Source organism: Falco rusticolus, chromosome 8 (genome assembly GCF_015220075.1).
Source record: "Falco rusticolus isolate bFalRus1 chromosome 8, bFalRus1.pri, whole genome shotgun sequence".
Classification (NCBI taxonomy): Eukaryota; Metazoa; Chordata; class Aves; order Falconiformes; family Falconidae; genus Falco; species Falco rusticolus.
In genome coordinates this window covers 64,707,355-64,734,227 of record NC_051194.1, presented here as the reverse complement: position 1 = coordinate 64,734,227, position 26,873 = coordinate 64,707,355, and the positions used below count along the sequence as shown (strand labels likewise).

The following is a 26,873-nucleotide window of genomic DNA, read 5'->3' as shown; positions in this document are numbered from 1 at the left end:
GGGGCAGCACCGGTGGGGCTCGCCGCATCAGGATCGGCGGCGTGCGGGCTGGGGGCTACCGCTGCCTGCCGCCCGTCCTCCCCGGGCGTTTACGGGGCGGACGGAAACCTGCTGCCCGGTGGCGGTGATACTCCCGCCGTGCCCGGGGCGGGCGGGGGGCCCTCCGCGCCCCCCCGTAGTCCCCACATTTTTTGACCCTCCGGCGCCACCGTAAAAGGCAGAGCTCTTAAGGGGGCACGGCGGGGAGGGCGGCGCCCCACAGCGAGCCAGCGACGGACGGGCGGCGGGGGAGAAGGGGGAGGGGGCGGCGGGCACAGGTGCCCGCCGCCTCCTCCCCCGCCGCCCGTCCGCCACCTGTCCCGCGCACCGGAGGGGATTTCCCCGTTCCACCTTAACGCGGAGCTCGTTCCGCCGCCGCCGGGCGGGCGGGGAGGGCTGGGCGGCGCGGGGCCGGCGGATCATTCCCCGTCGCCCCCCGGGCCGGGCAGGGGGCGCTGCGGGCCTCGGGCGGGCGCGGCCCCGCCGGGGGAAGCACCTACCGCCGCCGGCTCCGGTGCACCTTGCGCCCGAGGGAGAGGCGGCTGCCACCCGGGGCCGGCGGGGCCCAGCCCGTCCCGCTGTGGCTTCCTGGCCGGGGCTCGCCGCTCCCCGCCGGCTGCGCGTAGCCGCCGCTGCCGTGCCCGACCCGGAGCTCTGCTATTAAATAATTCAGCGGCGGCGGCGGCAGCGCTTTGCCTGGCCGCTCGTCATCTCCTCCCGGCCCCCGCCATCAATTATTCAGGGCCAGCCCGGTAACTGCCTGGCGTCGGGCAGGGAGAGGAGGGTGACGGCGGGGGACCCTACCTGCGGCCTGGCCGCCCGCCCGCTCTCGGCGCCCCGAGGGAAGCGCTGCCGGTCCCCGGGGCTCAGCCCCGCGCCGCACCACGAAAAGTTACGGCTGCCCCGCGGCGGCAGGGAGGGGCGGCGGGAGGGTCCCGGGCGGCGGGAGGGTCCCCGCCGGCGCTCGGCTCCGCGGGGCGGGCGGCAGGAGCCGGCGAGGCCGCACCGGCCGCGTCGGACCGAGTCGGGCGCCCGGACTGCGCGCCGGCGGCGACTCTGCGCCTGCCCGGTCGGCCCGGTGTCCCCAACTCCGGCTTCCTCTCTGTGCCCGCCACCCAGTCTCCCCCTTCTTCTCCGGGCTCCTCCTCCTCTTGCGCGGCCCTCCCCCAGCCCCGCTGCCCCTGTCCCTGCGCCCTAATGCCCCGGGTCGCCCCTGTCACCGCCGTGTCCCGCCGCGCTCTCCCTTCCCCCGCCCGGCCGGCTGCGTGCGGCGCCGCTGCCCGTGTGCGGGATGCGCCCTTGGTGTGTGGGTGCGTAACCTCCGGCCAGGTGGGTCGGTGCCTCCCGCCCCTGCGCGCAGCGGGGCCGCAGCCGGCAGGAGGTGAGCTGCGGCGCGCCCGGTTGCGCCCGGTCCCCAGAGAGCACCGAGACTTGATTTTTGCGGGGGGGCGGGGAGGGGGAGGGGTGTCGGAGGCGAGGAGGGGTGGCGATGTTTGGGATGCACAGCCCTGGGACAGGCACGCGGCGCAGACAGACAGGCAGACACACACACACAGACACACACAGACACAGACACACACAGACACACGCGCGCGCGCGCGCGCACACACACGGGCGCGCACACGCACCGAACCCGAAACCAAGGACAACCCCAAAAGGACTCACTCTGCCTCGATGACTCAACGCAACTAATAACCGTTTCTCCGCGCTCTGTGGCGAGTCCCTCCTGCCGCTGCTGTCGCCGGCAGAGGAGGGAGCGACTGAAAGTGACACACCGGGGGCCGCCGCCGCCGCCGCCGCTTCCCCGCGCCGCCGGGCACCCGCCGCCGCCGCCGCCGCGCCCGGGAGAGCGGCGCTCCCTCCTCCTCTTCTCCCCCCGTCTCCCCCGGTATCGATCTGCTGCGCGGAAGGTGTGAGAAGCCGGCTCCCTCTCCCCGCTCCTCCGCGCCGCGGCCGGCGGCCCCGCGGCTCCCCGCGCCCCCGCCCCGCCCGCTCCACTCCGCTCCGCGCCGCTCGCCGCCCGGGACCTCCGGGAAGGGGCCGCGGCCCCTGCCGCCCCGCGCCGCCGCCCCGGCACCCCGGCGGAGGGCAAGGAGGGGGCTGGGGGTGGGGGGAAGGCGTAGAAGCGAAGAAAGCGGCGTGCGAGGAGGAAACAAGAAACTTTCCACCCTGGATTCTCTACTTCTGATCCATGGACAGAGCCCAACTCAGCCAACTTACAGACAGGCTATAAGCAGTAAGTACAGCGGCAGCTCCCGGGAGCCGCTCGCTAGAGGCTTCCGCGCCGGCAGCCGGCTGCTCCCGGGCTGCACAGCTGGCCGGCGCGGCGGGGCTGTGCCAGCGGGGCCGTGCCGGCGGGGCCGCCCGGGCGGGCAGCCGCTTCCCCGCGGCCCCCGGGGCGCGCCGAGGCCGGAGTGGGGGCGCAGCACCTGGCTGCGGCGGGCGGGCTGCCTGCCCCTGCCCCTACCCCAGCCCGCCCGGCGCGATGGGCACCGGGGCGCAGCGCTGCCAGCCCCCGGCCGCGGCGGGTCGGGGCCGGGCTGGCGGCTTGAGGCGAGGCGCCCGGCCGTCCGCCGCGGGGCTGAGCGGCCCGGGGGGCGCGCTGCGGGGCGGGGGGCCCGGGGCCGGGCGGCGGGGCGGGCCGGCGGCCGCTGAAGCGCCCCTTGTCTCTCTCGCCCTAGGTCCGTGCTCCTTCTACTGCGACCTGCCAGCGGGAGCCGCGTCTCCGAGCATGGAGCGGAGAAGTGAGAGCCCCTGCCTGCGGGACAGCCCGGACAGAGGCAGCGGCAGCCCCGACGTCAAAGGCCCCCCGCCCGGGAAGGTGGCCCGGCTGGAGCAGAACGGCAGCCCCATGGGCACCCGCGGGAGGCCCAACGGCGCCGTCGCCAAGCCGTGGGAGGTAACGGAGCGGGCGCGCTCTCGGCGGCACCCTGCCCCGGCCCGGCTGGCGGCCCGGGGCGGCGTGTGGCGGGCGGGCGGGCGGCGCCGTGCGGGGTGCCGGCAGGTCCGCGCTGTCGCCCGCGGCCCCGGCAGGCGCTGAGCCGCCCGGCGCCGCCCGCGGCCCGGCCCGCTCCTGGGAGGCCTTCGCGGCGGGCGGCTCACGGCGGGCCCGGCCGAGCCCGGCGCTGTCGGCGCCCGTCGCGGGACGGGGGGCGGGCGGCCGCCGGCGCAGTCCCCGCCTCGCCAGGGCCCCGGGGGCACGGCCGCGGGTCGAGCAGGGCGGCGGGGGGCGCGGGGTCGGTGCGGGCCGGGCTCGGGGGCTGCGGGCGCGGCGGGCGGCAGCGCGCATCTCTGCGCCCGGGCACTCGATCCCTCCCGCAGGGAGCGACCTGCGGCAGCCGGCCTTGGCCGGGGCCGGGGCAGCGCTTTCGGTGCGACCGCCGAGCGGGGTCTGCAGCCTTCGTGCGGGGCTTCAGGATGGCTGCCACACTTGCTCTGCTCCCTCGCTGCTGCTGGTGACTTTTGTGTTTAGGGCATGTTTCAGTGACACGCGTGGTTGCCCCCCCCCCCCCCCCCCCAGCTTTGTTGTTCCAAGGTTCCAAGCAGCTAAATTTTCCAGCTGCTTCTAAACGCCTTCTTTATTTTCATCTTGATTCTGATGCTGTTGCATTTAACGCAGTGCAGCCTCGTCTTAGGAAAAACAGATTTACAAGTCATGAGGTTAGCCAGATGTTGCGAGCAAAATAATGCAGGACAGGCCACAAATAACTTTACCTTAACCCCCCCTCCCCCAGCTGTGTACTTTTTTTTAAATGTGGAGAGGGGTGACACTCAAATGTAGTTGTTTGTACACAAAGAGTTTGTGTAAATGACATTTCAAGAGATACTTTGATATGATCGTCACATGACTCTCCATTACGTGAGGTTTATTTAGCGATTTTACCATTAAGATGCTTGTTTTAGACCTCTTTGGCTCAATAGGCTTCCTAATTGCTGAAGTTTGCTAAGGGACAGCAGATTTTTTTTTTTTACTTTAAAAACGTAGGATTCATTCATACACCTAATGAAGGGTAAGAGATTGCACCAGTTTTTCATGTTTCTTGGGTGACTGTCTTTTTTACGCTTCTTCTGCGTGTTCATCTAATACGCGGAAAAAGCTTTGCAGTGGAAGACTTTAGTATTATTCCACTTACAAATTGGTGGAGAAATAATTTGTTGAGTAATTGTAAAAATGAACTATTTAATCATATAAAAGGTAATATATGTAGTTTTGGATGCCTTTCTCAAGATAAGCTGTTACAGCGGCTTCATTTTAAAGGGGGTGTTAGATCTGGAGCTAAACTCATTCTCCTTGGGGCATTTATAAAAATATACTTTAAAGGAATGTTTTAAAATGTTTTGGAATATATATGTTGCTTTCCAGTTGCAGCTGTGTTAGCCAGGAGAAGTTTGCCGGCTTTTATAGTTGTATCAGTGGCTCAGCTTGAACCTGGCCTGTTAGCTTATGGAAGATTTCTTCCACTTAAGACAAATACTCCACGTTTCTGAAAGCAAACTTTTAAGAGCTTACATTTTCTTTCATTACTCTTCAGCTCATTTATAAAGTCGGTGTAGACTGGAGTGTAAAAGTGTGGGGGAATAGGAAATGCAGGAATAATTTATTTTTTTTTTCCCCTTGGCTAGTGTTCTTTAAACAGTCTCAATCTCTTTGGTTTTATGCTTTTCATAATAAAGCTTATTCATTACTCCTTATTGATACTGAAAGCAAGAAGAAAATTATTCTTGTCTGAATACTTACCTAGGTTCTATAATACTCAATACTAAATCAGTTAAGGTAGATTTTTTTAATAAGATAATGGTGCTGCTTAAAATTGATTTCATTTTTTTTCCTCCTGGAAATGCTCTCAAGATAAATCAACATAGCTAATTTCCAGATATTTTTTTCCTCTGGTCTTTTTCAAGTTTGATCTTTAAGAACCTGTGTGACCAAGTGATCTTTTTCTGAATGCAGATCGCGCCGTTTCGGGTATTTCTGGAAGTCTATCTTTGCAGTGATCTCTGTGATGTTAGTTTTTTCACTCGAGTTGTGAAATGGAGCTGTAGATACTCATGGAAAGAATTGCCTTTAATAAATATACTGACAAATTAGGGCAAAACTTCTCTTCAAATAAATATTAATAAAGGCTCTTTTAGTATTGTTCTTAGTGTTTGATGAAGAGGAAGCTATTGAAAATCTTAGTGAAATGGCATCTAGGGCTTCAGTTGTTAGTCTTTCAGTTTGTTCTTATTTTTCAGGCTTTGAACAGCGCTAATATTCATTGAATGTGAACTCAATTTGGGAAAAAAACCCCAAATACTTCACTAGAAGCTAGAGACCATTTTAGTTTTAATTTTTGTTTGTTCTGTAAAGTGTATCTAAAAGTTTTGAAAGTAAAGGCAGATGCTAGTAATTCTTTTATTAGTCTTATTTTGGGCCTTGAATATGTAAATGCTGAAATACCTTCCTACTTGTCAAGTGGTTTTTTGCTGTAGCAATACCTGTTTCTGAACTTAATCCCTGAGAACAGAGCAATAAGCTCTCAAATGACTGGTGCTGTGATGAGACTGATGACCTTTGGTAACAAGTTTTATAATCTTAGTGTTTGCTACAATTATTTTTCCAGTGACTTCCCTGAGGAATAGGGAAATGCTACAGTGCTGTGGGTGTTCTTAGCTTTCTCTCTAGATTTGTGAATGAAAATGTGGTTTACAATAAGCTTCTGTAGTGCAGACGGAAAATGAGTTGCTCTCAGGAGAAATTTTGCCCTGTGACTCTCCTTTCTATTATTCCAAATGTGAATGTGCTTAATTCAAAGGGCCATTATAGCAGCTATAATAAACTAGGGAAGGTCACTAAAAAGATAAACGGGGTCTTAAAGGTTGTGTTTAATAGGGGATTTGAAAGTTTTGTTACTGTTTACGGTGTTGTTAGTGTCAGTCCTGTGTATAAAATTCCAGTTTTGGTTTGCCTAACTAACCCAGTACTTCGTGAAACGTTTCAGCAGTTATCTAACTGGTCTGTTTTAAAACCTGTATGTAATAAAGTGCAAGTGCTCAGTTGTTCAGGAGAGGCAGGTTTTATAAAGGTCCTTGGGAAAAAAAGGCTAATATCGCTTTAAAACACATATGAAGCCTGGGAGAGAGTTTAGAGCAAGCAAGAGCACTATGGTGTTGACAGCTTTATATCCCTGTTGGGTAACATTCACTTACTAGAATTGGCGTCTCCTCTCAGTTAGTAATTCACTCCATAAGGATTAAAAAAAAAAAGGGGATGATTAATGGCTAGGAAACTTATATTTACAAAATTGTTGATTGCAGTTCATGAACCTGTTTGTGTATGAGTGGATGTGCATATCTGTATCTATGTATCTATATATCTATGTATGTGCTGATTTTGAAAAGCGTAGAAATTAAGCATCAAAAGCCTCTGAATGCAACTTAAAATGCCAGTGTGCAGAACGAGCTGTTTTGACGTTTGATTTCACTGAAATAGAAATGTAGAACCAAAATATAGCCAAGGAAACGCATTCAAATTTGGAGCAAAAAAATTTGCTGGTTAGATTAGCTTGATGCAGTCTGATATTAATATGTTCTTAGTCCTTTAACTGTTAAAACGTGTGATTTAATTTACGGAATATTAATGGAGGAGAAAACTTTCAGACAATCCCAACTAAATCGTATGATTGGGATGTTAATCAGTAGCTGGTTACTGTGCTCGTTCAAAGTCAGATGGACCAGAAATGTGGCTGCAGTGCCTCTTCGGAGCGCTGCTGCAAATTGCTGTAAGCTCTGTAAAGTTCTGATGTGTCATGGTCTTGTCTGCTTAGGTGTAGTTGGAAATCTGTTCCAATATATTTCTGGGGCAACAGAAATGCCGACTGAGGGATGGTTAAAAAGCTGTTTGTCAAAATCCATTCTAAGTATTTCTGCTAAGATGCAGTAGGGTGTGTGCTACCTTTTACATCTTTTACAAGGATTTAAAGTACTTTACTGGAGAGAAAATCCACTTCTGTGCAGACGGGAGAGTACAGCTTGATCAAATTTTCTCCTCTCTTCTAAATGGTTAGTTAACATTAGCTCTAAATGGCATCCTGAACAGAGTAGAGAAGCACGTTTCCCTTGTCCTTACGAACTGAGGAAAGTGAGAGGTTAGGTTTTAGTCTCCCTGCCTAGGTTCCTAGGTGAAGGGCATCTTCTGCTGCCTGAAAGAAGTACGTAGCTGTGCGAAAGAATTAAATGCATCGAGATACAGCAGCATGAAAGCTGCAAATCCTTGTTAGTTCAGGACGCAGCAGTGTGCGAATATATCTTATGTTTTATCTGTTGCAGAATAGATGGAAAATGTTGCCTTGTATGTACTTTGGTATAATTCAGTAAGGATTATCAGGAAATGTAAATTCTTGGACTTTGCGTGTTTCTGATCCATAATGAGGAAGAGACCTCTAATTTAACAGGAACAGCAAGAAGAGCAAGGCAGTGATTTCTTATTCATGACCGATGGTTAAAAATGTGTTTCTGGTCTTTTTGCTGATTTCCACCCCTCACCCTCCTTTTCCAATCCGATTATGTCATGTAAATAGAATAAACAGAGCAGTCACTCCTGAAGGGTCATGCAGGGTATCAGCTGTATTTTTGCTGAGGTAGAAAAATAGTCTGTCTTTATGTGTTTTCAGGACTTGGTCTGTTATTAAAATAAAGATGCAGTTAGTTAAAATACACATGCAATTGAACATACACATTAAACAGAATATAGGGTATCCACCCATTCGGTGACCTAGGCGTAATTTGATGTTTAGAGTAATTTTGGAACTCTTAAGTTGCATCTGCAGAAAGCCACTGACAATTTTGAATTCAAGAGTCAAGATTAGCTGTAGTAAGAACTTTATTTTTTCCCACAATGGTTCCTAAGTGTTTTGAGTCATCTTCCCGCTTCCTCCCTGCCCCATACCCATGGCCACATTAGATAACTAGATGCTGTTATTCCCATCGTGAACCAAAGGAAAGAAAAAGAAACCAGCGTCTTTGAAAAAGTCTTTGTTAACTCTTCCCCCCCCCCCCCCCCCCCCCTTTATAAATCGGGTCCTGCCTATTCTTACTTTCACTGGGATAGAACAGAGTGTATTTACTATCAATTATTTATAGGGTGACTGAAAATGCCTGTTAAGGTGAGTCTGTCAGTGACTCCCCAGAATGTTTCTATGCCTGAAGAAGGTCGTAAAACCGTGTCGAAAACTATAAAGACACAAGTGAGGAAACATATTTTCAAGAAATTAAATAGCAGCATATTTCTCACTCAGAATTTAGAGGGAGGATTTAGACATCAAAGGAAGAAAACCAGTATTAAACTTTCATTGTTACGAATAAAGACTTAAAGGTGAGGTTTAAAGATGTCTTTCCTAAATACTTAATTTTGGGGAGTCTTTCTGTTCTATCTAAATTATTTTACTGTACTGAATATTTTATCTAGATTTAAAAGTACAAAAAACCTGGCATGATGTAATGGTAATCAAGTTGTCGTTTGAATAGACAGATATGTCATATTTAAAATTTCTAGTTTGTGGCACAGACTTTCAGAGGGTACCAGTTACTTTAAAATACCTTTAAAAGTACTTGAGTTTAATATTTTTCATGGAGATGCTAGTTGGAATATGTATTTTTCCAGTTACTTTCTATTACTGCTGCTTTCCTTAAAGCTGTCTGTGTGGAATGGGGAGGAAAAGGGCCACAGTGGTGATTTGGAGCTTAAGTAAAATACTTGGACCAGTAAGATTTTTGTCAACTCCCATTGACACAGAAGATGGTAATACAGTATGGCATCTATGATGTTGTAAAATGAAGCCAGTTTTACTGCAGTCATGTATTTATATTTGCCGAACAGCTGTGTGACCTGTTTAGGCAAACTCTTATTATTTTTGTGATGGAGCAGTCCCCAACCTGCTTTTAAATCTTATTTTTAAACTTTTCAAAATAACTGAAAATCTGTAAAACTCTGGAAGATTTTATTTCGAATCCGAAATTGCAAGGCATAGATAAGTTAGGCCTTTAATTACCATCCCTCATAATTTAGTTAAATTAGTAACTACTGCTGTGTTTTAGGATTAGAGGCCCAGTTTTTCAAGGTATAAAGTATTACCAAGTCCCTTTAAATTGGTACGATGGGGGTTTGTTCAAGATAACCTGTGCCTGGTTCAGACTCTGTAACCACCGCACAAGCGTGCTCCCCTTTTGAAGCTCAAAGTGGTTTTGAAACCAGCCTGCTGCACTGGAGGAGGAATGGGTGCCCTTTCTAACTTTGGAAAAATTGTCTTGTGGTAATTGGTTCCTGCTGTACCAAATGGCCTGGGTCAGATGCACTGGTCCCCACGATGGCATGTGTCACTAATGCAGATGTAAGAAATAGTCACAGCAGACAAAAGGCAGCTGAGGATTTGATGGCTTCTGAGAAATGTTTTCTAGCCTCTAGCCATACCAGAAAAACCCGCCCTCCAACAAGTGCGTACTTGGTGCAGAACGCTCCTCGGTGGGGTCTCTGCTGTGGGATGGCACACGAGTGAGTATACGTCGATTCGTGGTACCAGAGACAGAAAATAGCTTTGCCGTTTAGTTTGAGGGGAATTGTTAGCCCATCTAGATGAGGCTCTTGTGGCGATTCACAAGTGTTGACTGCTTTAACGTCTGGTATGTTCGCAGCCAGCACCTCATGTCATCCATATTGTCGCAGGTCTATAGTTAGGATTTTATTTTTTTTTTCCCCAGAGTTCCTGTGTTTTGCACAAAAGCATGTACCTCAGCTGTTGTGTGTTCTTTATCCCTGTCTTCATTTGCAGAGATCCAAATAATAGTAAGGGAAAAACATTTCATTTCATATTTCCAATTTTATTTCCTTTATTTTAGAGAACTCGTAAAAATTTAAGTTGTTTTTTCTTTTTAAATATGTGTACTAGCTCTGCTGGTATCCTCTGAAGATTTATAAATATACCAAGATGTCAGCATTTGTCTATTGGCAATTTAAGGCTGCTGACATTGTGAAACCCTTATAAACAATGTTTGAAAGGGGTTTTTTGTTTTGTTTTTGTTTTGGGTTTTTGGTTTTTTTTAAGTGTAATTCTTACTGTGATTTTTAAAGATGTGGACACTGATGTTGCTAATATCCAAGGACTTCCGTAAAACTTCCTTCCAGGAGGCATTTCTACTTGGGGTAAAGCTACACAAACAATGTACAGGGTTGCTTAAAAGATGGAGTGTGAGCCCTGCATTGCTAGTATTGTAAGCTGGATGCTAGGGCAGGGATCTCGTGTCTGAACTCGAGATACATTTTACATTTCCTGGCAAATGCTGAATGATTATTGATGCTACATGCAGCAATGTTAGGAAAAAGAGAAGATTGTCATTATTTGTAGAAGCTGTATGAAGGGAACAGGAAGAAATTGAAGAGGCAGGTAGCTCTAGATAGGAGTTTAAGCATATGACTTGTTTTCTAAATAGAAAATTACCTGGCTAATAGTAAAAATTGTCAGTCATTTTGCTCTAACTGATGCCCTTGTTTCAGGTGGACATGCAATATTAAACAGTCACAGCACAACTGTACCTTGTTAGTAGCAATGTCAGCAAGGTAAAAAAGCTCAGAAAAAGATTAATAAAAATAACCTGGCAGACTATATTTTAGATGAAGCTGCAGCATCTCTTGAGATAACCATCCGCCCACTGCATTTTCAGAGTGCAGTAGAAATGTCTCCCACTTCAATGTGCTCCCTCCTTATTTGTTCCCCAAAGACACACGCTGAGATTAAAAGACAGTCTATTGACAGCAGATCTTTCCAAAAGTACTAAATCTGGCAAGAGATGTCGTGGGGGGAGTTTCTTGTACCAAGAACTGTGATTTGTATCACTGCATACAGCCGCAAGGTTACTCTCTCTGCTCCCCCCACCCCCCCACCCCCCCGTTCTATGTTCTATTCTATTTGTATAATGTTGAGAAGCAGCTGGATTAGTCTGTTTTTACTTGTGTATTGCCGACACTTCACTCTAGAAGTTGCTGACTTCGTCGGCATTTGGATGGAAACTTCAGATAAGTGAGGAAACTCACATAGAAGTATTTACCATCCTGGTAATCTAAACTCACAGAGAGTGTTTTGTCATAAATTTAGCTGACAGGCATATATTGGAAATGAAGCATGTCATTTTCAAAACTATAACCAGACTATTTTTTGAGAGTAATATAAATTCCTATTTTGAGCATATTTTGGTTTATATGCATTTCCATTATTTATATATTAAAATTAGATGTGCACAATTTCCAGCCTTATTATTTTGAATGGTTATTAAGAAATGTAGTTATAAATTATGAGTTATATAATACTTCGGAGTAAAAGGTGATTTTCGTAATGTTTTTTCCCAACTTACAAATAACTTTTTTGCCATAATACAAACATGCTAGCAGAGCAACATGATAGATGTCTCTTTAAGTATCGTAGTAAAAGAAAATGACTTGTATTCTGAGGCTGTGGATAGTTTATGTTGTTTTGGACCCATTTCCCAAGCAGTGATCGAAAACAGATTACAATAACAATTATACAGTCAGAAGATGCAATATCCATTTCTGTTTTAATTGAGTGAAAGAATAATAAAAACATCATTAAGAAAAATGAGGTGGACCTGTCATACACTCTACCAATTTTTAGACTTGGAGAAAATGCAGAGTAACACAAGTGTGGGCTTTTTTTTTTTTTTTTTAATTTTTCTTTTTTTTAAGTAGAGTTTGTTGCTCAAGCTAGAAGTCTGGATGGTAGGCTTCAGATGGGCTCCTGTGAGCAAGTATGCAGCAAGTAGGCATACTGCTTGATGTAAAGGTCATATCAGGCATTACCCAAGTGTCCGGGTTTGCCATAAGCGTGACTGTAACGTTTCTGTTACTGGCTTGAGCCTTCCTGATTATATTGATACGATTGCGGTGTTATACTGACCTACCAAACAGAGAAGCTCAGAGAATGCCATGGACAGGTAGAGAGTAGTGAAAAACACTTACTTCTCCTTCAAAATAAAAAGCTGTGCTGCTTTGTTTTTCCCCCGCTTTTTTGCCTCTCCAAATCTGTGGACGTGTGTGCCAGTATCGTAAGCCATTGCTGCCTGGGGCTGACTCTTCTGTGACCCTGTAGCTACCTCACCATCTCAGTCTTCTGATGAAAACCCTGCAGGCAGAAGGACCCCGTGCGGGCAGCACCGCAGCTGTGTGGCGCTTGGGAAGGGACCGAACTGTGGGTGGAGGCCAAGGCTGAGGGAACCTGGCTCTCCTTTTTCCCTGAAGCTGAGTGCTAGAGCTGTAGGCAGAAGCATCCTTTCTGCTGTACCATACGTGGAAAGAGGGATCCTCTGTACGGTAGCCTTGGCTCCAGTCATGTACCATACAGCTTTACAAATCAACATTTGGAATGGCATCCGAGAGTGAACTGGGAGCCAGTTCAGCCTTTGGAGAGCAGATGTAATCTGCTTTCTTTGGCTAACACCTCTCAGCGAGCACATGGATTTGCGCTAGCAGAAGTATCTGATTCTCCACTGTAGCGCTGTGTATGTAATGTTGTAGTAATTCAGCCTGTTGAGCCCCAAAAGCAGGGACTGGTGACTCTTCACCAGGGAATCCACACACAGTAGGTCAGCCTGCAGGTAGGTCCTTCCCACTCTCACCCCAAAATATCACTAACTGGCTGCACGAAGTAAGTGTGCTGTGTGCACCTGAGAGAGGGTGTACCTCTTCGCTCTTGTTCCTCAGCCTCATGACTTGTTTGGTAAAGATGTGGGAGTTATTAAAAACCGTTTGTGTGATCTGCTGGCTGGTAAGAGTAAATGTTCCCAAAAGAATAATGTTCAAATGGATAGCTGTCAAATGCGTGATCTCATCTTTGTGAAAATGTGGAGTGCTTCCCGCACAGCTCTTGATCTTCTGCCCTTGAAAAAGGAGCATGAGAGAATGCTGCTCAGAAGTTGCTCACTCTGGGGGGTGTGTGGGGTGTGGAAGACTGGAGTTATAAGTAAAGTCCAAGCCCCAGATGCCAGTTCCTGACCCTTAAAGGGCCGTGGGTGCAGGCTGTCTGAAGGCTCTCTGCGTATTGACTGGTAAAACAGGAGACAGAGCGGGTAGTGAGCTGCTTTCTAGAGGATGGAATGAGGGCATGGCTCCTGCTGTTTCTTGGTTGTGGTTCTCTCCTCTGTTTTCCTGCTGAAGTTCTGATGAAGACTTCTGTGGTCTCCTTATACCAGAAAAATACCACCTGGTAGTGATGTTGTGGTGGCGGTAGCTGAACCCTTGCTGAAGGTGCAGCAGGGTGGAGGCCTCTGTCAGGAACCCTGGAGTCTGATGACCTGCATTCTGAGGCAGTGTTTGGTGTAGCTTGTCCTCCTGCGCCCGTACTTGTAACTTTGCCCGTAACCAGTTCTGCCGTATCTGTTGACATTGTCGCGTAGAAATAGGGTTTTCTGATGCTGCCAGTATCTAGAAGACACGAGGGAAGGAGGCAAGGAGGCTAGGATTACAGCAGTTGCAGATCCGGGCGGCTTGGCTTAGGGCTGGAGCCTGCAGTTGGGCTTGGAGACAGAGATGTAGGTGCAGCCGTCACATTAGACTCGCCATTCAGCTCTTTATCTGGCAACATGAAGGAGGCGTCATACGATTTTATCTCTTTCTTGCTAGAGGCAGGTTCACAGAGGAAACGGACACGAAGGAGGAGAGAGCTTGCTGGTGGGTCCCAGCGGAGATCTGAGAACGGGCCCGAGCGTGGTACGCAGCTCTTCTCCAGAAATGAAACCTCAAACCAGCTACGAAAGCTTTTCTGTTACATTCCAGGGGACTTATCCCAGTACCAGGAGACTAGTTAATAGAACCTTCATTAAAATGCTTTTGCTAGAAGATGTTTTTTAGTTTAAAAATTACATAATATGGTGGCATCTGCTAGCACCACCGAAGTTAAAGGCTTATTAGTGGTTCCAGTTTTCAGGGTTTAAAAATGCTGGTCATTAAAATTAATTCTGGGTGGAACTTGGCATAGAGAGTCTCGGCCCCTTAGGCGAGTTTTGTTACCTAGTTGAGAGAAAAACAACAGAAAGCAGTCCCCCCAAAGCAGACCCCCCTTCGAACCCTAAACTTGTTTTTAAGTTACAGTAACCAAAACCTAAAACTTATAGGAAATTAATGGCTTAAGATGATTTTTTTTAAAAAAACACACCAGTTTCATTTAAAAGCGTTTCCTTGACTGGTCTTGAGTGAAAGAAGTGTATTTTCCATTATTTCATATTATGAAGTACTGCTGTGGGGGGATTTTTGCTTCGTTTTTAACTGGGAAACAATTTGAAACAACAGAGCTTGTTTTATTTGGGGAAAAATGTAGCTATCGTGTCTTCACCTTTGCCTTTTGACGCAAACGGTTGGGCTTGATGGTCTGAAGCGTCTTTTCCAACCGAAACGATTCCACGACTGCATTGGGCGAGCTGGGGTGGCTGCGCGTGGTCCTGGCTGAACGCGCGGCGCTGGTGCTGCCACGGGCGCTCTGCACGGCGCGGGGGGGCTGGCAGGGCAAGCCCAGCTTTCTGCCGTGACAACAGGGACAGCTGTTTGTGCTGCCTTCGGACTTGGGCTGCTTTAAAACCGCGTGTGGAGGTCTGGGTTATCACCCCTCACCTCCCTCTCGCTTAGGGGAGAGCTGGCAGTGCTGGGTCCCCCCGTTGCGTTGCGCCTGCCTGCTGGCTGCCGGCGCCTGCTGTCCCTGCACCCAGCGGCACAGCCCCGGGCTGCTCCCGTTCTTGCCCTTTGAACCTGGCTGGTGCCAGGGCTTCCAAGTTGGGTTGAGCTAGCGCGGCTGGTTTGGCAGAGGCAGAGGGGTGCGTTGGCGGGAGCAGTTGGTCGGCTCCGGCTAACAAAAGGCCTCGCCTCCTGCGGGGAACGCTCCTGCCCCGGGCGCGCGAGGCAAATCCCCGTGTCCCTCTGTTTCGCAGTTCTCACATCCCTCTGTTTCGCAGTTCTCGTTCATCTCAGCACATGCTCTGAATACCACTTTTTCTTTTCTACTTCTGTGTTTTTTGAGAAACTCAAGTATTATCAAATCAAGTTACGAGTTTCGTAATATGTTTCTGTGGTGGGATAGTAGCCTGGAATATTTTGTGTTAAACAGTAAAGCTGTTATTTCAGCTAAGGGAAGGGTTCTTTGGCTAGTTAAGCTGTCAGAAGCAGGGGACATCTGCAGCGACTTCTTTGTAAGATTTCCTCCTGAGATCTGGGATAGTTGTGATGGTCGGGAGACTGAAGCCGCAGAAAGGACTGGAAGCTGAAGAAGGATGTAAATAATATCTTGTGGTTTGCATTTACCGTTGGCTAAAATACAATCTGTAGAAATGCATTTCCTGCCTACAGATTTATTTGAATATGCAAAGCCAGAAAAAATAACTGAGGAGGAGGAGAAAGATATTGTCCTTAGTTCTACTTCCTCTGGCTCTCCTAAGAAGAAAAATTCTACAATGTAATGTTATTTAACATGATTCTGTTTCTTTGGCAAACGTATTAAAATAATCTGTGGACTGAGCTCTTCTTTACCAAATTGCAGCCTGGAACAAATTATTTGCAACGGGCTTGTAAACCCGTGAAGAGTAGGAGTTTAACAGCATCACGTTACTGGCTATGTGCAAAATCAGCTACCTCGCGTTTTGTCTGGGATGCGTTGGAGAGCGGAGGATTAGCAGAAAGTGAGGTCCTTGTGTTTAAACAAAACCTTTTGCTGTGATGAGGTGCTTGACACTTTTGTTTTGCATAGGACCGTGCAGTTGTGAAGATCCTGATATGGTCTCCTGTATTTGTCATAGAGATTTCCCGCTGGCCGCCTGTCAGCGTGTACACGCAGCTTTCTTCACGTGGTTCCGAGTGGTTAATGACAAACAACTGCAAAGTCATTCCTCCAGTCCCCATTAAAAAAGATTTACAGTGGAAGAATTCTCAGCCTCATAATGAGACTGTTGTAAGCTGGTACTTGATACGTAAAAGGCTGAAACGCAGTCCATTTACCCAAACCAAGCATTTATTGTAAATAAGTTAAGTGCCAACAGCTTATATTCTGTCCGATTTAATTATATGTATAATTTATGGAGTAGCTTGGAAGGGAGCCTTAATGGACGTGACTAACCCTTGGTGAAACGTGTGAGCTCTGCCTCTTCCACCTCAGCACTGAAGCGCACAGGCGTGGGCTGAACCTGGGATCAGCTTCGGGCCTGCTCCTCGCTGCGCGTGTGGCACCGTGGGGACGCGCGGCGCTGCCTGTCCCGCCTGGCTGCGCCCCGGGCCCGCCGCCGCCGTGGGCTCGGCAGGGCTCGCTCTCGCATCGCCACCAGCTGCAGCTCCGATGGGGTCTAAATGAAAGCGGTGTTGAGAGCAGACCAAAATCTTTTTCTGAAATGCTATTAGGTGTCCTTCCTCTTAGAAAAAAACTGTTTTGGAATGCAGTTGATCTTTCCTCATTACGATTTAGTCTTCTCTAGTTATATGTGATCTTAAAGGGCTTTTCCAACCGAAATGATTCTATGATTTTATGTTTGTTCAGCTACTTCAGTCTTGAACAGAAACCTCCTGATTATTAGCATATGCACTAGGTTTTCATTTCCAATCACCTCAGGATTTGCAGTTTACAACATTTTGAAGAAGTGGCATGCTTTTTTTTTTTTCGCCCCCCTTTTTTTTTTTTCTGTCTTGGTAGTGGTGTTAAATTTTTGAGAATAGAAATGATGGATTAATGTTGCGCTACAATGTGGGATGGCCATGCAGAAATTCAGGTATTTCTGAATAACAGAAAGCTGTCAAACTTAATTGGTTTCTGCCTTTTCAATTAGAGCTGCAGGATGTGAGGAAGAGACCTGGCAAACCTTCCCTGTGCCGCATGGATGCTGATTTCTGCCTTTTAAAACAGTTTTCTTCATTTAGGTTAATTTTTCAAATTTGTTGAAAAGAAAAGGGAAGAGAGGTAAATACCAAATCAATATACATAAGGTCAGCTCCACTGCAGCACAAAGAGAAATAAATAAATGGACTGCTTTCCCTTTGCTGCCTTTGCTGGATAAAGGGCTCTCGCCTAAGGAAAAGGCAGAAGCAGATTAGGTTTAGGAAGTGTTTGTAGTTTGTTTCCTGAGGTTATTGCCAGTTGTGGAAGCTTGCTTTGTTGTTAAATGTATGGAATCTTTATCTAGATAGCTTCCTCAAGATGACCCATGCTTTCCTAATGGAGCTTTCTGGTCTCTGCTGTAGGGTAAGGGTCTCATCTTAAAAGTCCAGCTGAAGTTGCTCTTAATTCAGTGTTTCGAGGTGTGTGTGGGAATAGACGTTTGTGGATTCTGCGCTTGCCGTTACCTAGATTTCTTTTTTTTTGCTCTTTCCTTTCTTTCTTTTTCCTTTCTTTCTTTTTCCTTTCTTTCTTTTTCCTTTCTTTCTTTTTCCTTTCTTTCTTTTTCCTTTCCTTCTTTTTCCTTTCCTTCTTTTTCCTTTCCTTCTTTTTCCTTTCCTTCTTTTTCCTTTCCTTCTTTTTCCTTTCCTTCTTTTTCCTTTCCTTCTTTTTCCTTTCCTTCTTTTTCCTTTCCTTCTTTTCTCTGTATAGCTTAGAGAATGACCCACGCTACAGTCTCATCTAGGGAAAATGTTTTCTGCATACAGTAATGAAGAGTTTTCAGTAGTTTGTGACTTTTCAGATAAATGACCTGGTTTCTGAACTCCCAACCATAGAAATCTACTTTGACTTTGAGGGAGATTACTCTCTGTGTGTTTGTGTTCTGTTTAAAAAAAACACCCAAAACCAACCAATAAACAAAACCTACAAACCCAAAGCACAACAGCAACAACAAAAACTTTATTTTCCACTTTCTTCATTTGATAAAAATCTCTCCACTGTAGAATGATTTCCTTTGGGTTTGACACCACCATTTGATCTCAGTTTTTAATAATTTTGGTGGGTTTCACTCCCAGAAGAAAACATGCTTGTGCTGTGAAGTATTCCCACTAGAAATCTGGGAAATCTTAAAACCCCATGTTACTCAGGGCTAAGAACTGGCTTCTTTATTAATTCCCTGCTAGACAACCTCTGTACAGTGAATCTTTCCATAACACCATGCTGTTGAAATTAATCAAGCTGATGTTTGGAAATTGTTCAAATTAGATTAAATTAAATAACACCTAGACAGGGCTTAGAACTTGTGCTGATGGAAACAGATTTTAATCTAAAAAGACATGTATTTTATTGATGCCTCTTCTTACTGGTTGAACTTCATATTATACTTATTAGGACACACAAGTGCTGCTCCTTATTTAATGGCTGGAGAGGCGCGTGGCTGAAATAGGTTTAACCTCCTCCTCAGCTTTCTGTATCCTTTTGTTTTTTGCTTTAGGCGCCAAGCCTGTGATGGTTATGTTGAAGCGGACAATGCAAAGAAGCTCAGTGCTGATGAAGTGTCACATTTATTGCTTGCTTTAGAGCATGTACTGGACAAAGTCTCATTTGCGAATGAACAAAAGAAACAAGGCAGGACTTTTTAATATCTGCTCTGTCTTGTCCTTCTAATTGGTCATTAGAACTTTACAGCTTTTACTTACAAATCTTAAACTGAAAATGTTTTCCAGAGAGCTGCATGACTGCCGTTCGATCGTACTTTTAACGGGCTTCAGGGTTTTTGTAAAAATGAATGTTTTATGCAGCGGAATGTCCAGAGTTTTTACTTCTTGAATAAAATAAAATTCACTTTCCTTCATTTTTAAGAATGGATTGTTCCCTGGTGAAATAAAGCCATGGATTGAAATGGGTGAGGAGGAGAAAATGTGCATTTGAACACAGGTGTCTTTGATGCATATTTAATTTCTTCTTAATTTCTCTTCCCCTTAGAAGAGTCTAAGCAAAAAATACAGCTATGTTTACAGAGTCTTCTCTGTACATTGCAGCTTTTCCACGAATAGAACAGTGGAGCTTAAATCCCATCTCTGATTTTTTTACAAAAATCTATGTTACACAAAGGTAGTGGTCACTGCTAACCATTCGGTTGTTCTGGGTAATAGTGGGAACAGTTTTTCCCTGTTCTTTTCCATGGATTAGAAGGAATTCTTGCTGTGTATGGATGTCCTTATAAAAGCCTTTATGTAGGTCTTGTTTATGCTCCCCTAGCATTTTATGCAGATGCTATCTATATGGGCTCAGAGCTCTGTGAGAAGCACGAAAGAGCTGCTTGTAAGTCAGTTAAGTGAATTAACATCAAGGAGAAAAAGTCTTTTGTGTAATTTGTGATTGCTGTTAATGTTCTGTGTGCATTCCAGCATTGTGTTCATCCTTTAAGGAAAGAAACTGTTTCCTTTTTAGCCTTCACATTACCCCTTGTTTTCTCCGTGTGTGAAAATCAGTGCCGTATGTCATCTACCACGAGCTGTGCAGCATCGTTCGCTGCAGCATCTCTGTAAAGCTTGGAGAGCGAACACACAGAAGTTCAGTGCAGAAGGGACCTAAGTCTTTTTTGTGCGTGTGCATGGGAGAGGGAGGATGACAGTAGTTCTGGCTGATGGGGCATTAGGGAAAAGGATGAGGAGTTTCAGGATTTATGAGTAAGGCTGGCTTGCAGTGCTGTAGCACTCATGCGAGACTTCATTGTAGATGCTTGGTCCTCCTGCTCTCTGGGTGTTGCTGTAAGTTCTTCAACTAGAGTGACAATGAGCAGTGACTAAGTTGCATTGCTCTTCTATAAGGGCCCTGTAGTCAGCTGGAGGTGTAATGTATGCATTTAGGAGCAAGACATGGTGTGTAGCAGTGTGTAAAGAGCACGCTGGCTTTTGGCTGCAGCTGTTTTTTCTTCTAATTCCAATGTACTGAGAGTATGATAATTTATTTTCAGATAATGTCAGGAAACAGAGAAGTTTGAGGCAATAAATCCATTGGAGACATTATAGCTTAACTCCCCAATGCAAAATAGAGGGAAAAGCAGATGGAACTTCCTTGGAGTGAGATTTGCTTGGAAACAAGTTGGATTAGTGTTGCTTTTGAGTAAAATTCCGAATGCTATAACCAGAGGCATGAGGATGGGTTAGTGATGGCAGATGTGGTAACCTGCCCTTTGCTCTCTGTTTTTAAGGTACTAACAGCAGCTTATCATCAGTAACGCAGGGTCACTGAGTTCAGAGATGTTTTTGCAAAAGCTGTTTCTGGAGCAGGGTCCCTGCAAGCATGGGCAGCAGGAAGGGTCATAGAAGTCATCATGGGCAAGAGTCCTGTGGGTCCTTTGTGGCATCCATAAAGTGATGTCATATACAGTTCCGTCAGTTCTGTCTATCAGGCATCAGTTCTAGCTTTTGAGATCCTGCTTGTACTGAGACAGTAAACAATGAGCACAGAGAATAGGTGCAGCTTCTGTGCTGAGAAAGTGGGAAGACTGTTGTGTGACAAGGAAAGCATCTGCAGGAGGATAAAAGATGCTGTGGCATCCCTCTCATCAGTTTGCATTCACCTACTTTTTCTGTCTTGCCAAAACATAATTTACACAACCAATATCACAGCCTTAGCATTTGGCCAAGTATTGTAATCTTTTGTTAAGATACTAACAGCCCCCTCAAAAGTGCTATGACGGACTGTATGCTCGACAGGAGGGGATGGTTGTTGCTTATGGAGGTTAAATTCCATTCTGACTAGTTAAATGACTTACGTACAAATAGAATTCAATTTTTAACCTTTGATAAGAATAGAAATGTTGTCATTGATTTCAGAGGAACAGGATCAGCTTTGCACTGTCTTTTCAAGAAAGCACTTGGAGATATTTTTTTCACTGAAGTTTTGTTGGTTTTTGTTTGTTTGGTTGGTTTTTTTCAACACTCTGTGTTTGAATTTGGCTGCTTGAACTTGCAAAAGGCATTAGTTTAACCCAGAACCAAGCAGTGAAGAGGGAGCAGCATCAATGTGGTGCCATAACCTACTTACACATTACTTCAGGATGTGTTTTAAAACAAAGAACTAAAGCACATCAACTGGATATCGTGGCTCATAGCTGCTGCTGCTGGCCTGCAGTTAGAATATCAAACTGGGAGCTGCTCCATGCCAGATAGGTCACTAAATGAGAATTGTGTATCTAAAATACATTTTAAAGTAAATCTATTATCTGCAAATTCAAGACAAGGAGGATGTAAGTCCCTTAGCCGTTGTTAATGGTGTGACTGAACCTGTTTCAGGGCAGGGTGACTCCTCTGGAGGGTTATGTAACTATTGGTTTGTAGATAGTGAAGCTACTGGTAGCAGAAGATCTGGAAGATGCTTAACTGACTTCATACGGAAGGAGAACTGAAATGTGGCTTTCTCCTCTTTTTTTCTTTAAAGAAGTGCCTGGTCCAAGAATACAGTGATTTGTGCCTGGCCTATACAGAGTTATTGTTCATAGTTGTTATGCGTACTGGAAATGGTTGTATTTCATTCTGAAGAACAGGAGTTAGAGGTGAACTTTCTGGCAGCGTTATGGACCTTAGATAGCCCGTTTGGACAACTGCTTTAGGCTGAGATCCGTCTCTGCTCCAGTATTTCCTAGTTCATCTAGTACCTCAGCTAGTAACAAACTAATAAATTTCTATGACTAGAGGTAATGGTTTTTCCTTTGCCTCCGCCCTGATGACAGCCTGGCCTGCAGCAGGCGATGGAAATGGCCGTGCAGTTCTGTAGGTTTTCCGTCTGTTCCGTCTTCCCTCTGTGCACATGTGTTGAGTCCTGTAGGGCCATCTCCTGCAAACTGGCTTGTTCCTCTACTGTCTGTAGTATTGAATCCCTTTAAGTTCATGTCCTGCAATTTATTGCCAGAGATTACTTGATCCTGTAACCACAAAAGTAAATTTACAATAAAACAGAACAAAATTGAATCCAGACCACCCCCTGAGTTTTCCACTTCTGTGGTTCCTCCTTATCCTTGATCCTGTTCCGAAGAGAGCTGTTCTCACTCTCTGCATACATGCAGCAGGAGAACAGCCACTGGCCTCTCTGGGTCTGCATGACCGTGCTGCCAACACGAGATTATTGTTTTCAGCAAAATCAATGCGAGGGTATTTTCCTTGCACAGTGAGAAGACTGACCGTGCTCTGAAAATGTGCAAACAAGCCTATCCCAGCCGAGAGCTGCGTGGGGACGAGCCCCTGCTGATCCTCCCTGCCTCTGCTTTGTGGAGAGAAGCAGGAGCGGCGTTCGTGTGTCAGGTGTCGCATGGCTGAACGTGGAGGAGCTCTGACCTGAAAGAATAGGGGTGTTCATGGAACTGTAGAAAACTTCTGTGATGCTGAAAAGGTCTTATTAGGAAATCTTGTTCGTCCTCATGCTGATTGCGATTCTGTTCCTGAATCGTATTCTCTGGAGCTTTTGGTGTGGTTTTTAAATGACTCAAGTGATGAGACTTCAGTATTTCCCTTGGAAAGAAAACAAAAGCTATCCCACAGGGAAGAAAGGCAGATTTCTACTTAAGATGAGCCTTCGAGGAGGTGTTTTAATTTACAGCTTTAATCAGAGATGTATGACACACTTCTTGTTCCTCTTTTATTGATGCTTTGTTGTTTTTTGGTGTGTTTTTTTTTTTTATCTAGGTTTGATGATTCCAGTCTTTTGTGTGGTGGAGCAGTCGGACGCCTCTCTTGAATACGATAATCGAGAAGAGCATGCCGAGTTCGTTCTGGTTCGCAAAGATGTGCTCTTTAGCCAGCTGGTGGAGACAGCGCTCCTGGCTCTGGGGTATTCCCACAGTTCTGCGGCTCAGGCACAAGGTATTCAATAAAGTTCTTTTCCCCCTTCTCTGCACTGGCAGAAGACAGCACCTGAGGTTGTTTGATGTAAGGAGAACGCAGGAAAATTGGTGGCAAATCTTGGAAGTGGTTGTATCAGTTGTGTTGATTGCTGAATCTTAAAGTAGATGTACAGCAAGCCCTACCCTGTTAGCCTGCCTAGAAAGCATTAGCTGGATCTTGCTGAAGTGTGAAACATGGTGATAATGATCAGCCAGCATATTCATGACATATTTGTTCTGTACGGTGAGGCAGGTTGCTGTCTCGAGGAAGTCAGCACAGAAGAGCTCTAGGTGTACAGCTAGATGGTAGTTAGTATTCCTCTTGGTATCAGGACCATTTTGAACAGCACATTTTAGCCTTTTAATTTTTAAAATTGTGTATAATGGTGATATATGTACATGCTCTCTTTATGGCTGGTAATTGTAGCGCTAAATGTGCAGGCCGATTTCTGTTTTCACTTGCCTACTGTATTGCTTCAAAGCCCTTTGTAAAGCTATACGGTCCCTTCCACTTAGACTTGACTCTCCAGTAGCAGTGAAATCTTAAAATAAACGAAGCTTTCCTCTCTCTACTCAAAATATTAGCTTGAAAAAACCCAAACCTAAAATCCTAGTCTTGAGGGAGATGGGCAGGAGGTGGTGGGTTGGGAAAAAATTTTCCAGGATGAACTTTGCATTTTAAGAGGCTTTTTTGTACTAAACAGATTATTTCAGTCAGTGCTTGTTCTTTTGGATGAGAAGCCTGTCAGTTTCAGTTTCATCACCATGTCACCAATAAAACCGGTGCACATTTAGAGTAGTTTAGTAGAAGCTTTGCCTGGGGATTTGGATCGTTTTACCTGTTGGTTTTAGTTATTTTTTGTATAGCTAGGTATTTGAACGTGCGAACAGGGAGAGCAGTGGTGCTGTGGAATCCAGGAGTCCAGGCAGTGGTTAACAGCACCGGCTCCTCGTACAAACTTCTTTCCAAGCAGGGTGGCAGTGATTCATTTCCTTTGTCAGCCCCTGCTCAGTGAGGGAGGCTCAGGTTCTTTTTACAGGCAGAGCTCCTGCACATGTGTTTGCTTACACGATACGGTAACAAAAGCTCTGTGAAAAGGTAGTTGTTTTATTTTTTAATATGAAATGTTTCATGTCATTTTAGGGATGCTTTTTTCCTGAATGTAAAAGGTCAGTGTATGCCACTGTTTCCATCCTGGTGAGCCAGCTTCCTGTTTGACAGCACTATCCATCTCAGTTAACACAGTTGCTCAAGGTGTTGCGAACTAACATGTGGAACACTCTGCATTAGGTGGCCAAGATTTGATTCTTGGCACTTAGGAAGGGGAATAGGCTTTGCAAGAAACCTGCTCCAAGGAGGCATGCCATTCGGTGCAGTGATCCAGACTGGCTGAGCGTCTCACTTGGGGGAGCCTTGCTTTTGCAACATCTCTCTGTTGTTGAGAATAGCAAGGAGGAGAGACAGATTGGCTCACGACAGAAATTAGTCACTGTGCAGGGAGGAAACGACCGCTGCATTTTTGAACAACAGGCTTTGACAATGAGCAGGTTCAAATACTAATCTGTTGCGTGATGTGTTGCTTGAATAACTTGTCTAGAAAATAAAAGTTGAATTTCTAATTGTTGTAATTAGTCTAAAAGAAGAGACTTTGGCATTTTTGTCTTTAAGGCAGCAGTTACGTTCCACTAGAAAACGTCAGGTGGTATAATCAGAAACCACAGAAAATACCTTAAAGATCTGTCAGCTATAAGTTACTTAACCTCTTACTCTGTTATTTTTTTTTAACCTTCACACTGAAGGTCCAGTTCTCCAAAGTCTTTTATATGTCCTAGATAAATACTGCAGGGCACATTGATTTTAAGATACGAAGCTGAACTATGCAGCCTGTTCTGTAGTATCTTGCTTCTGTGCTGTCTGTCTGCAGGCTGAGAGGTGAGGCAGAGGCAGGGACAGAGTGCTAATAGGTTTCTGAGATTGTTTAGTTTAAAGAGAAGATTTATAGAATATTGGGCTATAATCTGTCAAGTAGGATTGACAGAAACATGCTGCTGAATTGTTGATAGGAGGATTTATTTGGGAACACAATTTGCTGATATTAAAAGCTGGGGGGGGAAGCTATTTGCTTTACTCATTCTGGTTGTAGAAGTCTGCTTCTGTTCTGCTGCTCGGGATTGATTTCATTTAGCAAGATACGTTGATAAACAGTCACTTAGTACTTTATGCTTTATGATCAGCTGAATTACAGGATCTGCATGAGAAGCTGAAGATCCTCAGGTGCATTTTTCAAAATGGTAGAGCTTTGAGCAACATGCTGTGCAAAACACTGATATGAGCTGGTGTCCCCACATCCTCCAGGGACAAAGTAAATGTGAGCTTGTCAAAGCTTTTGTATGGTAAAGGCTGTAATGCAGCGTGTAATAATTGTCACCTTTTGAGTTGGGAAGGTGTTTCATTTCGCCCCCCTATTGTTTTGGATGACTGAGAGGAGTAGCAATGTTCACTTTGTCTTGTGGGAAACATATTGCCTTTGCCTGTTCCTTTTAGAACAGGGTCTCCGGTGGCAGATAAAAGAGCTAGCTGTGGGGGGAAAGAGGAGTTGTGGCAGCAGGAAGAATTGCTGTGCAATTTCACACCGCCTGCGCTGCCGTTCACCATGCCCTTCCACAGACCTGCTGAGGCTCCATCCAGCAGGCGGTGTGTGCCTCGCACTTGCCAGCTGTACGGCACCGCCGCCAGGTCTGGGTGCCAGGTAGGAAGCGTGACGTGGAGGGCTAGGTGCTGTGTTGCCTCCCCGAGGGCTCTGCGTGCCCAAAGGGGTCCTGCCGCGGGGCTGCCTGCCTGGGCAGCAGCAGCCTGGAGCCGCAGGGCTCCGCGGGGAGGTGGTGCCGTGTCCCAGCATAGAGCTGCAGCCGGCACACGCAGCTGCCACCTGGCCTGAAGCCTCACATGCTGGCTCGCGGTCGCTTGGCTTATCATGGCAAATTTTTAGCCCTGGTCGTGAAGTAAATAGAGAAGTCTTCACATAGATAATCAGGAGACAAATCCGTATCAGGAGGTACACGTGAAGGTGGCCCCATGCCTCACGGGAAGCAGTTCTTTATTCCTACACAGTTTGGGCAGGACACATTTAGCCCACAAACAGCTGGCTGTGAACGTTTTCTGTTGATGGCGGCGAGAGCAGAGACTTTTCCAGTGAGTGCTGCCCTCGTGAAACTTCCCTTTTCTGACAGGAGCTGTGAAAAGTCTTCTGGAACAGCATGGGAATTCGTTAACAGCTTGGCACTGGGGTGTGAAAGTTGGTGGTGTGAATGGCAACAAAGGTTTAATAAACATTTATGTATTTTTCTTTCATCACTTGAGTCTACACCTGACACGAGGGAACCTGCTACATGTGCCTTCCGGAGAGGAAGAGAGTCATACTTTAAAGGGGCACCTGTTCCATGTCTAGTTTAATGAAATTTACGTGCCCAGATGCAGTGTGGGTTTGTTTGGGGTTTTTGGTTGGTTGATTTTTTTTTTTTTGAGGGGAGTTTTTGGGTGTTTTTATGGGGGTGTGTTGTTTTTTTTTGTTTTTGGTTTTGTTTTTTTTTAATGAGTGGGGTATTCTAACAACTATGCAAGAGAAGGGAACTGGTAGGGGGTGCAGAAAGTATATAGTGCTGAGGGCTGGGACCACAGTATGAAAGTGGCTCTGGTCTGGAGTACCCTGTGTGCAGTCCTGCAGCTTTGGGACCTGCTGTGAAAGCCAATTCCCTCCTCAGAGCGGGGTGGAGGAAAAGTAGTGCTAGTTTGGTGCTAATAGCAAGTTCTGCTTTCTTGGAATCCATTTGAAAAAGGAAATAGTGTGATATCTTGTGGATATATGTATATACGATGATCAGAGGGCTGGAGCACCTCTCCCATGCAGAAAGGCTGAGAGTTGGGGTTGTTCAGGCTGGAGAAGTGGAGAAGAGATGGCTCAGGGGAGACCTTAGAGCAGCCTCCTGGTACCTGAAGGGGCTGGCAAGAAAGCTGGAGAGAGTTTTTTTGTTTTGGTTTGTTTTGGTTTGTTTTTTTTTTA

General features: G+C 46.5%; 1 protein-coding gene across 1 annotated transcript in view; it reads left to right on the top strand.

The window, feature by feature from the left end:
• Positions 1–2,176: 2,176 nt before the first annotated feature.
• SATB2 (SATB homeobox 2) overlaps positions 2,177–26,873 on the top strand; it is a 134,131-nt gene continuing 109,434 nt past the window's right edge. Inside the window, exons 1-4 of the mRNA XM_037398642.1 lie at positions 2,177–2,275; positions 2,721–2,928; positions 3,258–3,268; positions 22,616–22,792. Coding sequence (XP_037254539.1) covers positions 2,771–2,928; positions 3,258–3,268; positions 22,616–22,792 — 346 coding nt within the window. The 5' untranslated portion in view covers positions 2,177–2,275; positions 2,721–2,770. The remainder of the gene's footprint in view (positions 2,276–2,720; positions 2,929–3,257; positions 3,269–22,615; positions 22,793–26,873) is intronic.